The sequence below is a fragment of the Podospora pseudocomata genome, assembly GCF_035222375.1.
Source record: "Podospora pseudocomata strain CBS 415.72m chromosome 2 map unlocalized CBS415.72m_2, whole genome shotgun sequence".
NCBI lineage: Eukaryota > Fungi > Ascomycota > Sordariomycetes > Sordariales > Podosporaceae > Podospora > Podospora pseudocomata.
Window position 1 is genome coordinate 1,298,292 of NW_026946365.1, and position 12,756 is coordinate 1,311,047.

The following is a 12,756-nucleotide window of genomic DNA, read 5'->3' on the forward strand; positions in this document are numbered from 1 at the left end:
TCAAAGTACAAACACACATGCAAAGTCTGACAAGAAAGTTGGGACAAAATCTATTGTCTTATCAAAGAGTTCATCTATAACCGATCAAAACGAAGCGAAAAGCAATGTCAAAATCAACCCCCTTTTGTTATCATTGTTCTTCCTCTCTGAACGCAGCGCTGTTGTGGTAGGCTGCAAGCAGCCAACAAAAAAAGTGAAAATCCACCCTCTTGATGAAAAAATCTCAATACCATTACTCAACTATCTCGTAACTTCCAAGCTACAAGTCCAAAAGAGCCTTGGCACCGGGCTCACTGCACACGTAGATGACGTCGTGCTCGTTGGAAAAGCCGTTGAAAGTAGTGGCAGAGCATTTGGTGTAGGCACCCATGTCCTCAAAGTAGAGCCAGTCACCAACGTCCAGGACAACAGGGAAGCGGATGCTTTCGGTGATGCGATCGATGCCGTCGCAGGTCGGGCCCCAGATGCTGTACTCCACTCCGCTGCGGTCGTCCATACCGTTGGCGGCGGGGGTGTCATACAGAGTCTGGCCGCCGGCGCGGAGCACCTTGGCCTCGGGGTGCTGGTGATCAAACATGATGCTGCTGAAGTTGCCATACAGACCATCGTTGACATATAGCATGTAGCTGGGGTCGGGAGTCGTGGTGCCGTTGTTAATCAAGGCGGTGTCCTGGATGGTGCGGCGGGCAATGACGTTGCAGGCCAAAGTGTAGGCAGCCGAGGCGTAGAAACGGCCGGGTTCAGCAATCAAGTTGATACCGCTGTGAGCGGGGAAGTACTCGTCGAGAGCTTCACGGAGAACACCAGCCATCTGCTCAAAGGTGTTGTCGGCGCAGAAGCCACCGCCGACGTCCAGAGTCTTGAGCGAAAAGCCACAAGAGGCAGCCTGCTGAAAGACCATGTGAGAGTCACGGACGGCCTTCAAGAAAGCGCTGGGGTCCGAAGCGCCAGAGCCAACGTGAAAGCTGACACCCACGACGTTAAGGTTCAAGTCGCGGGCCAAGGCCAAAAGACCATCAGTCGAGTCGAGCGAGGCGCCAAACTTCATGCTGAGGCGGCAAAGGGACGACGTGTCGTCGGTAAGGATGCGCAGATAAAGCTCGGCCTCGGGGTAGAAGCGGGCAATCTTGCGAAGCTCGTCGGCATTGTCAAAGGTCATGGCACGCACGCCCTGCTGGGCAACGTAGCGCACATACGAGTTGGTCTTGCAGGGCTGAGCATAGATGATGCGGGAGGGGTCAACTCCCATGCGGAGGACCTGCTCAATCTCGGCCTTGGAGGCGCAATCGAAGCCATTGCCAAGGGCAGCCAGCAACTTGAGGAGCATAGGGTCTGGGTTGCACTTGACGGCTATTGCGTATGTTAGCGTCCTGTTTTTCTCTCATCTTCTCCATGACAAACCACTTACCATAGAAGGGCTTGACGCGAGGCAAGTTCATCTTCCAGCGGAGGTGCTGGCGGTAGACCTCACCGAGGTCGGCCACAAAGAAGGTGTCCTCCTCTCCGGGCTCGCAGTCCTCGTGGTCAATGCTCTCCACGCGCTGGCGGAGGGCATTGCCAATCAGCTCCTTGGCGGTAGGACCCTCATGGTGGTGGTGGTGTTCACCTAAATGGTGATGGTTGTGTTGCTCAAAGTAGCCATTGTTGCAGCTCTTTAAAAAGACATGATTATTCGTTAATTCCGTATAATCGAGTGATACGAAGCGATCGGCGAGCAAAGTTGGCATAACCATATCCGGGATCGTAACGGGGGTGAGCGGTCGAGAAGAATTAGGTGGTGGGTAGCGGCGGCGGGTGGGTAGAATATTAGAGATGTTCTCGTGATCTCGAGCGTGGGTGGGTGATGAGCTCTATATCGAGTTTATCGAAAGCTCAGAGTATGTTTTTTGGGTAGTAGATAAAAGGCGATGTGATAGCACGGGGTGCTCAAGCGAGTATTAGGGAGGTCGGTGTGGGTAGCAGACTGGTCCCTCAAAGGTCTGACGAGGCTTCGTCGACTCTTCCTCCGTCAGAGGAAGAACCGCACAACTCGTCCTATGCGGCAGCTGGTTGTTGTTGGTATCGTGGGGGGCTTGGTTGAACAAGGAGTCGAACAGGGAGAGCTCGAGTTCCTTACGCGACTTCAGCAGGGGGTGGCAGGGAGTTGATGATGTGAAAGGTTTGTCGAAGGCTGAAATCTTGGTCTGAGACAAAGTCTACGGCCAAGGAAGCCGTATTGAGCTTGGGTGCCTTTGAGAAGACCAAAGGCAGTCAGGCGTAGCGATGGATATCGCTAGCTGTTTCTGTGAGGCAGGATGCGCGTCAGCATGTGTGAAAACTCCTACGGATATAAACAATTAACACCGAGCAACCCAGCTGGAAGCTCTTCAGAAAGCCATCCATCCCAGGTCTGAGACATGACGCATGCCACGAGGCCGAGTGGGTGGGATAGAGCCCAACCCAGCACGGTCGCTTGCGGTCATTGTCACGAGCGGGAGCTCCCAGCGGTCGTGCGCCGATATCTATCCGCATAGCCGCGGCGAGGTGAAAAATTTGCACTTACTTGGGAGGTGATGGGTGCGCGAACGCAGTAAGTGCAGGAGTTGTCCAGTGTAGCAATTGATGCCAAGGTCGATGATGTGTTGAGGAAGGAGGACAGTTGGCAAAGGGAAAATCGTGGGAAAGGGGAAGAGGTTCAAGGACGGGGGTGGAAGGTTTGGAAGCTGGCGTTGAGCTTCTTAATAATGGAGGGGCGCAGAGTGGGCGGGAGGCAGGTGCTTTGGTGGGGCATTTTCGATGGATGGCTGTGCCTCGATCCTTGATTTGGATTTGGCAAAGCCCACAACAAAAAAAAAAAAAACTCCAAAGAGGGCACCACCTTTTTTTCCACCGGTCCCAGATATTTCGAGACACCGCCTATAGATGACAGATGGTGTCTATAGAAACCCTAAGGACCCTCGGGCAACCATCTTCCTGTGACCTACCTAGATAAACTCACCTGCCGTCTTTGGCAAAACATCATATCGCACCTGAGGTGGCCGCGCAATTCCATCAACTTCCCTTCAAGTGTCCCCGCGGCAAAGATGCCGTGCTCTGCTGTACTACAGCAGCATACCTAGCTACCTATCTACAATGCGAGGCCAGGCCGCCGTCCGGTGTTGCTGACGCTCGTTATGCCGGATATCTGGCCGAGGCCGCCGTCTCCTGGCCCAGTGCAATCACAACTCATGAGATGGTGGGTGGTCTCCTGGCCCGGTGGCGTGCCATCACTCGATCCGCAACTTGCGGTCAGCGAGCCAGTTTCGATGCCCAAGTTCCATCCCTTCTCCGCTCGTTAGCGGACGCTTGTGGTGTTATGCGGGCCCATTGCACCGTTGGTCACGTTCCAGCATGCAACCCATCGCCGATATCTTTTCGTTCTGTATCGAGAGAGTCCATGGCCGGGGAAAGAGGAGAAAGTAGGAGTACACTGGAGCCAGCAAAAATCCCGCACCATCAATCAGCCTGCTTTTGCTCTCTCTGGCATTCATTGTCTTTGCATCCGGCGGCTATCTTGGCTAAGGAGTGACTGAAGAGTTTAGGTACAGCATTCTCCCACGAGCAACTTTTCTCACCCACCCCAAGGTTTTGATACCAGCAGCCCACAGCCATCCCATGTAGATCTGGCCAATGTCGTCGACGAGCTGCACGTATCCTCTTGGCACACTTACTTCTGGTTCCCCGCAGGAAAGGACTCAGACCCTTCATTGGTCTTGCCGACTGTCCCTGCGCCGATATGCTCCCCCCGTGCAGCCAACTGGAAGCCAACGGGAGACGACCAATGCATTTGACTCATGTGAAAGTAAAAAAAAGATAAACAGCCACTCGGAGCTGAGCCGCATTTGAACCACCCCATTGAGAAACGTAGCAACCACAGACAGGTACCTGCGTGAACGTGACGTAGGCGGGGCAAGAAAAAAAAAGTAACCACAAGAGTCAGGGGCAACTTCAAACCTCAAAATGAAAAATATTAAAATGTACTCTGTTCTTTAGTCCGCAAGTCCAAAGCTGTGGAAGGCGGTTCTGAAAGAACGAGCTCGCGGCGCCAGGTCTTACTCTGGTCCTTTGATCTTGCGTTGGTTTGTGGCCTCATAGCTATTGCGTGAAGCAGTGAGGAGTATCGTATCTAAACGCGTGTGTATGTGTAGGTAGGGTGGGAGAAGATAACTGAATTGGAAGCATGAGAAAATGCTAGAGAAGGCTGATGAACACAAGTCATCAGGCACAGGACCTAGAAAATGTCGCAAATGATTCATGTACACCAGCTGGCTATCAGAGAAGGGTATCATCGTTCATGTTGTACAGTAAAAATACAAACTGCAGGCCGTCGAAAACTGCTTAAGCAGACCCGCCAATGTCCATCTCGTTGACGGTCCAAAAGTCGTCGACAAAGTCCCGCTTCTCACCAAGGAAGACAAGCCGCTCGGCTTGCTTCTCGAACGCGCCAACAATATACTTCTGAGCCACCTCGCGCACTTGATCCTTGGAGACATCGAGAAGCTGCTCGCGCCTCTTCTGCTTCATCTCCTCGGTGATTCCGTACAGGAAGTTGCTCATGCCCTCCTCGTTGACAGCCCGGGGCGCATCGACGCCTTGGAAGATGGAAATCTTGGCGTCCTCCAGGTCCCGGTCTGACCACTTCTTGTCAACAGCCCATTGTCCGGCACTGCGCATGATGTTGATCGTGTTGACCGGGTTGGGGTCGCGGTACGAGTAAAAGCCAAAGATGCCGTCTAGGGCTCGGGAATATGCACCGCCACCGTAGGCGCCTCCCTTTTCGCGAATCTCGTGATGCAGATGCTTGTGAGTCAAGAGCGACGAGAGCACCTGGAGCGGAGCATTGTCAGGCGATGTGTAGGAGACTGTCGGCAGAGCGAGCGCGCCATAGTAAACCTGATATGGCAGGGGGTAGAACGATTTGATGTTTCTCGCAAACTGGGTCGCTGGCCTGGCGGGGAAAGTGGCAGGCTTTTGGGGCACTGAACCCAGGAACTTGGACAGAGCGGCAGTGTTGTTGCTGACGCTTTCAGTATCACAAGTGATCGAAGCCCGAATGTTCCCTGCAAGAGCAAACTGCTGGATCTGCTTCAACTTGTCGATCACATCGACGAGCTGGTCCGATTCAGGCCGACTTGCCAGGCTCGTTATCAACTTGACTTGCGACAAACCGCTGACCTGCTCCCGAATGAAAGCATCCCACGACAAGCCCGCTTCAGCTGCTCTGCGGGCATAGGCATGACCAGAAGAGGCAATGTCGTTGACAACGCCATCAGCACCAGCCTGGAGAAGCTGCCGGATCTGCGGGGCGGCGTCTGGGCTGTCAAAGTTGGTCTCGACCATCAGCTTGCGAAGCAGATCAAACATGACGGGAACATTTCTGTCCAGGGCCATGCCTGTGAAAATAAGACCCTCGCTCGCCTGCTTGAAGTCCAACGGGTTCGAGGCTGTGTGATAGCCCACCGACACGCCGCCAGTTTTCAACTTCATCAGATCCTCCAACTGCTCCATTGTCATGTCCTTGGTACCAAGACGCATGATAGAGTCAGTAAAGAGAGGAATAAGCTGCCGAAGCTCATCTGGCAGGTTCTCCAACGTGTTGATCGCCCGGAAGTATGTAAGGCCGTTTGTGGGCGCTTCCCGCAACTGAAGTTTGACCTTCTCGACAGTCTCGTTCCTGAGCCCAACAGGCTCTTTCGATCGTGGAATGTCCTTGACATGTACGCTTGGGAGGCAGCTGAGATCTTCAGTGTTGGACTTTCCTTGCTCACTCAGCAAAGCCAACTCCTGTGTTTCAAACGCCTTCTGGGCCTGCTCTTCGCCACCGGCAGACTCGGCGGCCTGGGCGATCTTGCCCTTCAGCCTGAATTCCTCCTCCTTGGCGAGTTCCTGGGCAAACACGGGAGATGGGGCCATTGTGAATGTGAGAGTGTTGTCATTCAACAGGTACTTCTCCATCAAGCCCTCAAGGTAACCGCCCTTGGCGTAACGCTCCTCAAAGGCAGCGAGGGTGTCATTCCAAGACAACGAATCAAAAGGGTCGACTCCCGTAAACCACTTGGGCTTGAGACGGTGCAGGAGAGACATGCCAAAATTAGCTGTCTTGTGCTTCAGACCCAATTCCAGCTGGTGCAGGTAGCCATCAATCTTGGACCGCTCAAAGCCCTTATCCCGCATTTGACGGAGGATATCCTGCACGGCCGTCTTGAGCTTGGGAACATCGGCTTCCTGGACACCAGTCAGACCGATAGAGAAGATTCCAACCTTGGCCGAACTGTCGTAACCGGTGTTGGGACTCCAATCGGTGCCGAGGCCACTCTCAATGAGCCCCTTGTAAAGCGGCGAGCCATAGCCATCCGTGAGCAGCGCCGAGATCAAGGAGAGAGAGAAGGACTCTACTACATCGGAAGTGTCGCCGAGGACCCAAGAAACAGAAGTCTTGAATTGCTTGCTGGGGTCCACCAGGGGGTCAATGGGTCCATAGAGCTTGACTTCTCTTGGGCCGGAGCTCAGGTCGATAGGCCTGTGGTTGGCCAAATCACCTCTGATAGCCTCAAAAGCACCAAGCTGAGCGTCAACCTCCCGCAAGTGATCTGCCAGAGGCATATCACCATATGTGAAGATCTTGGCATTGCTCGGGTGGTAGTGCTCAGCATGGAACTGCTTGAGTTGCTCATACGTCAAGTCGGTGATTTTTTGAGGATCACCACCCGAATTGTTAATATCCGGGAAGATGTGGTCTTGGAAGCGGATGTAGAACAGATAACCAGCATCAGACATCTGGCCCTTCATCTCGTTATACACGACACCCTTGAACACAAGCTTCTTATCCTCAGGCTTAGCTTGCGCCTCACCCGAAGCCAGAGCCTGGGGGTTCTCCGGTCCAATGCGCCACCCTTCCTGGGTAAAGTCGGACTTCTTGAGCAGAGGGCGCAGTGTGGCATCTAGGTAAACCGACATGAGGTTCTTGTAATCCTGGGCGTTGGTCGTGGCGAAGGGGTAGAATGTGTGGTCCGAGGCCGTAAAAGCGTTCATGAAGTTGGAGAGGGTGCGTGGGAGCATCTTGAAGAATGGGTCACGAATGGGATATCTTTACCCAGTTAGCCTAGCTCCAGCGAGATAGATGTTGAATAGAGTGGCCAGCTACACACTTTTCACTACCACAGAGCGTGGTGTGCTCCAGGATATGCGGGACACCGGTGTCATCCGGTGGGTTGGTCTTGAAACCGATTGAGAAGACATTGTTGCTGTCGTCTCGCGCAATATGGAGGTGTTCGGCACCCGTCTTGTCGTGCCGCAGGTGCAGTGCCGTCAGTTCCAGCTCTGGCACATGCTTCGTCCGCAAAAGTGTGAAGCCGTGAAGTTTCTCGCCGATCTTGGGAAGCTGCGAGAGCTCCGTGGCAGCCTTTGCGCTGCGTTTGACCGTGTTGCGAAGCATGCTTCCAGGTTGTTACAGTCGTCGTTCGATATTATGAGGCGGATGCAGCGGACCGGCCGGGTTTTCCAGCTCAGGTAGGTGTGAAGCTGTGCGTTGACAGCAGACCTGCGGCTGTCCTGGAGTCGGGATTTGGGGGTTGTCGTCGATGTGATCGATTTGATGGAATCAAATGGTTCAATGATGGAAATTCAGAAATTGAACCATCCCGTTGGGCGTGGCGCGTTGGAAAATTGTTAGCAAGGAACAGTAGTTACTACTGCAGTTTGGGAGATGGGAGAGGTACTAGTATATCGCTCAACGGCCCGACTCGCAACACGTGGGACCGCTGAGTCGGGCGGGTTAACGTCCCGAGTTACAGCGAGGCAGGCGAGGCACAGCGAGGACGAGCTCCACTGTTCCAGGTTTGCCAGCCTGAAGAGTGAGGCTTGTTCGGGGCAGAACCTGGGGACTAATGCAATTGCGACGACATCCAATTCTGGAGCCACGCAGGAGCAATCTCTGCATTCAACCACGCCGAGCGAGCAATATCACCATCCCCAAACCTGACGCTGCCCGGATCGCACGAGAGCACACGACACCCCCCCACGGCAGCCTGGAAGTCTCAGTGAATTACAGAGGAGGCTATAGAGCAGGCAAACAATAGCCACCACCGCCCGTGCACGGCGGGACGCATGCAATTTGTGTGACTAGGCGAGCGTCTTCTGTTTGAATTAACCGACACATCGACACTTTCGCTTCCTCCTCGACGACAAGCCCCCGCGTCACCCTCGTATATCCGTCTTGCTCCTGGTTTTAGGACCTTTGGAATAGCATCAGGTCGAATTCCCGGTTGCGAGTAGCAACAGCCACAAGTTTGCTGGCTTGGATTGCCGTAGCCCCGCATCGCATCGTTTTGCCCGCCCAGTCAACCCTAACGCACTCTGAGATCTGTGAGCATCATGTCGAACGCCAGCCCCCTCGTGGCCTCACCTGCCGCGACGGCTCCCCGACCAGCTACACCGGCAGCCAACGGAGTTCCGAGTCAACCGCCGCCTGCCGATACCGTCCCCGTCGCGAATGGTCATGCTGCCCACACGCACGAGAACCGGCCCGCCCCCGCCCCGCCTTCGGCCGCTGCCATGACGGGGAAGAAGGGGAAGCAGAAGAAGCCGGAGCCGACCGAGGCCTCGAAGCTCATCGCCCAGCGCATTTCCCAGCTCGAACTCGACGCCGCAGGAGAAAAGGATCAGGAGGCCGAGATTGGTGGGTGTTCACCCTGTTTTCTGTGTGTCTGGTGGGGAGGTTTCGCTGGTCGCCACGTTGTCGGGGAAAAAGGCATTTTTTGGGGTTCCTCTTTGCACGAACCTCACACCCAGGACTACGGGACCACGAAACACAAGCCAGTTATGACTGGAATATGGGCTGACAGAGATCGTACGCAGAACGGGAAGTCAAGAAGGCCAACAGGGAGTTACACACCCAGACCTCTCGGATGAACGACTTGCAAAAGATTGATCATCTGACGAAGCGATGTTCGGATCTTCTGGCTGAGATGAAACGCCACGAGCGAGAAAGCATCAAGAACAAGAAGCGCGGCGACCAGCTCCAGAAGGATAAGGACAACACTCGTACCGAGTTAAACAAGACCACGTCCCTGAAGGAGAAGCTAGAGAAACTCTGCCGGGAACTTCAAAAAGAGAACAACAAGCTTAAGGTTTGTATACGGCTGTTTCGGTCTAGCAGGACTGAGGGACTTTGTGCTGACTTGTCTGAAGAATGAGAATAAAACACTCAGCGATACCCAAATCCGCAGCCAACAGACATGGGACGAAAGGTATTCTGGGTTGCTCCGCAGGATGGATGACCAGCAGGAGGAGAAGGACAATCCGCGCAAACAAGTGGTCGACATGAATACGGAAAAATTGTATGTGCGAACCTTTGCTCGTGGTTTTTGAGCTCATCGTTGCTTACAAGCGTAGCTTCCGAGATCGCTTCAAGTCCATGATCGACCAATACGAGCTCCGCGAGTTGCACTTTCATTCCCAGATGCGCACCAAGGAACTCGAGGTCCAGTATAACCTCGCCAGGTTTGAGCGCGAGAAGAAGAACTACGAGGCTGAGCTCACCCGGTCACGCCAGCTTAATGCGCAGGTGCAGACATTTTCCCAGACCGAATCAGAACTGAGACACCAGCTTAACGTGTATGTGGAGAAGTTCAAGCAGGTATGTTGTCCCTTCTCGCCGGCCACCCAGGGCGTGTTGGAGTAACATGGTCGCACAGGTCGAGGATACTCTGAACAACAGCAATGAGTTGTTTATGACTTTCCGCAAGGAAATGGAGGACATGTCCAAGAAGACCAAGAGGCTGGAGCGTGAGAACGAGACTCTGAAGCGGAAGCATGATCAGGTCAACAGCAACATCTTCAAGATGGCCGAGGAACGTACCAAGAACCTTAGCGAGGTTGAGGATTTGAAGAAGAAGGTGGACAAGCTGAATGGCATTATCCGGCAGATGCAGCAGCAGGGCCGTGGCATTCCCCAGGGTCTCACCAACCCTGTTGAGAATGGGTACGCGGAAGGCGACCTCGAGGGTGACGAGAGCGAGTATGAGGATGAGTACGACGAGGGTGAGGAAGATGAGGAGGTCAGCGATGATGGGGACGAGTACGATGATGAGACCGAGGACGAGTCGCAGCAGCAGCAGCAGCAGCAGCCTCAGCCTTATGGCCCCGAAAGACCTCCCCCTGCCCCCGCGGCCACCACTACCACTAACGGTCATCGCTAGGGAGTATGTCGGATAGTGTGGCAGTGAATTATATGCATCTTTCAGCGGAACAAAAGTGCGATTCTCACCTCTCTACTTGTTGACTGACGTTGGTGAGCAGTAACTTTTGTACAGTGATGAATTGGTCCATATGCTGTGTCAGTATGTTTGTACTGACACTTGAAATCGGTCCTGGCCGGGTCGAGTCAAATAGTTTGGGTCTTTTGAGTTTGATGATATCATCATGAGCAAGACTTGAGAGTTTGCACCAATTCGACGCCATATCGTTCTAAACATCTCACATTACTACCATTGCCCGGGCTTTATGCATATATAGAGTAGAACTACCCCACCAAAGCATCACTTGCATCAATCCGGTTCCACTTCTTGCTGCGAGACACTGCATTGTGCCGAGACTCTGTCCACACTTGGCTGTTGTGGCCCCCGTATGGGAGAGAGAGCCAGAGCCTGCCGCCGACTTTCCTGCTGGCCTGCCTACATGCGCTCTATCGTTTTGCTGTTGAAGCTGCCATTCTGAAACAGTGTTTCCCTTTCTTTTTTTTCTTTCTTTCTTTCCTTCTCTTCAATGTTCTCCTTTTGCGATCCTGGGTCTTCATTCCTCGACGACCGCGCCAATTAGTAATTCGGGCCAGCGTGTACTGTACCTACCGTAACCTGCGATAGACCTTACCCTATTCTGCCGCCTCCCAACCCTGGCTTGGAACGAACCGAACCCTTTGTTTGCGCGCGCCTTGCGACGACACAAACTCCGTTCCTGGATTTTTGACGACGGGGCTGTTTCTATTCTTCCTTATTACCACCTATGATTCCTCCGATTGTTTTCGATCCATCGATGCCGATACAACAAAAGATTGTTTGCGCCACTAGGCTGCGGCGACGGTTTTCTTGAATCATTCGCTGCTGCGCGCCAGGAGGTGTGGTTTATGTTAGAAGGAGATAGGACAGAGTTGCGAGAGGGATATCATCATCGTCCGGGTTGAATAGGAAAGGGAATAAATAACTTTCGAATAAAACCAACACACACACACATACACGCACACTCAAACCGAAGCTTCTACCTGGCCACTATCCTGGTTCCCCCGATTTTACACAAAGCAAGCCCCAAATGGCCTTCATTCAGGACCCCCGCATGCGCCAGCGCTGGAACCAAATCTCGCACACGACCGAGGCCGTCACCGAGACGGCAGCGGCCAACATTTGGACGTTTGGACACACGTACATCACCCCCTGCCTTGGCTCCATCGGCCAGGCTTTGGACTCGTGCACCTCTGTCTGTCTTGGCGACCGGGAGGACCGCGCGAGACGCGCACGGGAGCGAGACCATGGCGCGAGGAGGACGAGGGCGGAATACACGTTTGACTTTTATGACGATTGGGATGATTACTATGGTGATGTTGAAGACGGTCCCGACCACCGTGAGAATGGTGGGGGGAGTGGTGGTGGCGGTGGTTGGGGGAGGTGGGGGGTGAATAGTGAGGATTGGGATAGGTTGTTGGCTGGGACGGGTGCGGTGAGGGGGGGGCAGGGGGAGGAGGTTGACCAGCAGCCGCGGAGGAAACGGGGGATGAGTTATGGGACTAGTCGGATAAGGAGGAAGGGGACGGGTTTGGTGGAGGAGGAGGATCCGAATGTGATTCCTAGGACGGCGCCGCTGGGGTTCTTGGGGAGGCTGCCGTTTAAGATTGTGGGGAGTTTAAGGTATAAGCCTTCGGCGGCGAATTTGAGGGAGCACCCTGGTGGTGGGACTTTTGGGAGGGGGGGTGCGGGGGATGAGCATAGGCCTTTGCTGGGGGCGCAGGAAGAGGAGCATGATGGGAAGAGGCAGAGGAAACGGGGAGGGGAGGAGTCGAGTACTAGGACGAGGAGCAATACGACGGAGTCGGGGGATACGAGCAGTTCGTATAGGTCAAGAGGGGATTTGTTTCCGAGTGATGGGGAGGGGGATGAGGATGCGGTGCCGTTGGATGAGAATGAGTTTACGGTTGCGCTGAATAGGGTTGGGGTTGATGATCGGAGTAGTAATAGGACACGGAGCAGCAAGGGGAAACGACCGGCTGATAGGGATAGTAAGAAGGGGCTGTCGAGGACGGTGTCGAGGACCACGCTTGATTCAGCGTACACGCCAGACTCAGCGTCGCCTTTTCCGACGTATGAGGATGGGGATGCTGTGCCGTTGTCTATGCAGGAACTGCAACAAGAGGAAGAGCGTGCCAAGAAGGAGGAGGATGAAGAGATTGAGAGGAGGAGGAGGGCAGCAAGCCAGTTGGCGGTGAAGAGGGGTCTGAGTGTGGATGACTATCAGGTTGAGTCTGAAGACCAGTCACCATGCAGCATCAACCAGAGCTTTCCAAACTCTGACCCTGACGAAGAAACCCAACCTGAATTAGAGGCAAAGATACCAGTGGAAGAACCACCAAAACACCAGCAACAACAAGAGCTGGAATTACCTACAGAACCCAAGAAGATGTCAGAGGTGGAACCGGCGGTTCGGTTTGTGCCCGCGAAGCTGCCTCATTTTGGGTGATCGGACATGATTATT

At 54.0% G+C, this 12,756-nt stretch overlaps 4 protein-coding genes across 4 annotated transcripts; 2 read left to right on the forward strand and 2 right to left on the reverse strand.

The window, feature by feature from the left end:
* Nucleotide 1: 1 nt before the first annotated feature.
* On the reverse strand, nt 2-2,724 carry SPE1 (Ornithine decarboxylase). The gene is made up of 2 exons (XM_062887154.1): nt 1,409-2,724; nt 2-1,350 (listed from the first exon to the last, which is right to left on the reverse strand). Exons 1-2 carry the CDS (start codon nt 1,731-1,733, stop codon nt 260-262), a joined length of 1,416 nt encoding a protein of 471 aa, XP_062746943.1. The 5' UTR covers nt 1,734-2,724; the 3' UTR covers nt 2-259.
* A 1,534-nt stretch (nt 2,725-4,258) lies between these two features.
* CYM1 (Mitochondrial presequence protease) lies at nt 4,259-7,783 on the reverse strand. Its single transcript, XM_062887155.1, has 2 exons — nt 7,167-7,783; nt 4,259-7,105 (listed from the first exon to the last, which is right to left on the reverse strand). Exons 1-2 carry the CDS (start codon nt 7,451-7,453, stop codon nt 4,357-4,359), a joined length of 3,036 nt encoding a protein of 1,011 aa, XP_062746944.1. The 5' UTR covers nt 7,454-7,783; the 3' UTR covers nt 4,259-4,356.
* A 71-nt stretch (nt 7,784-7,854) lies between these two features.
* Nucleotides 7,855-10,569, forward strand: QC762_202670 (uncharacterized protein). The gene is made up of 5 exons (XM_062887156.1): nt 7,855-8,695; nt 8,875-9,146; nt 9,208-9,356; nt 9,412-9,655; nt 9,714-10,569. The coding sequence occupies exons 1-5, from the start codon at nt 8,392-8,394 to the stop codon at nt 10,215-10,217; spliced, it is 1,473 nt and encodes a 490-aa protein (XP_062746945.1). The 5' UTR covers nt 7,855-8,391; the 3' UTR covers nt 10,218-10,569.
* A 753-nt stretch (nt 10,570-11,322) lies between these two features.
* QC762_202680 (uncharacterized protein) lies at nt 11,323-12,741 on the forward strand (the record flags this gene model as incomplete). Its single annotated transcript, XM_062887157.1, has 1 exon — nt 11,323-12,741. One exon carries the CDS (start codon nt 11,323-11,325, stop codon nt 12,739-12,741), a length of 1,419 nt encoding a protein of 472 aa, XP_062746946.1.
* Nucleotides 12,742-12,756: the final 15 nt, after the last annotated feature.

Excerpts from the sequence above, each read along its gene's own strand:
- QC762_202670 (XM_062887156.1), top strand. The coding sequence starts at position 8,392 with ATGTCGAACGCCAGCCCCCTCGTGGCCTCACCTGCCGCGACGGCTCCC. Across the intron at positions 9,147-9,207 it reads AAGAGAACAACAAGCTTAAG|AATGAGAATAAAACACTCAG; the intron begins GTTTGTATACGG and ends ACTTGTCTGAAG. Across the intron at positions 9,357-9,411 it reads GACATGAATACGGAAAAATT|CTTCCGAGATCGCTTCAAGT; the intron begins GTATGTGCGAAC and ends TTACAAGCGTAG.
- SPE1 (XM_062887154.1), bottom strand. The coding sequence starts at position 1,733 with ATGGTTATGCCAACTTTGCTCGCCGATCGCTTCGTATCACTCGATTAT. Across the intron at positions 1,351-1,408 it reads TCGCGTCAAGCCCTTCTATG|CCGTCAAGTGCAACCCAGAC; the intron begins GTAAGTGGTTTG and ends CATACGCAATAG.
- CYM1 (XM_062887155.1), bottom strand. The coding sequence starts at position 7,453 with ATGCTTCGCAACACGGTCAAACGCAGCGCAAAGGCTGCCACGGAGCTC. Across the intron at positions 7,106-7,166 it reads ACGCTCTGTGGTAGTGAAAA|ATATCCCATTCGTGACCCAT; the intron begins GTGTGTAGCTGG and ends AACTGGGTAAAG.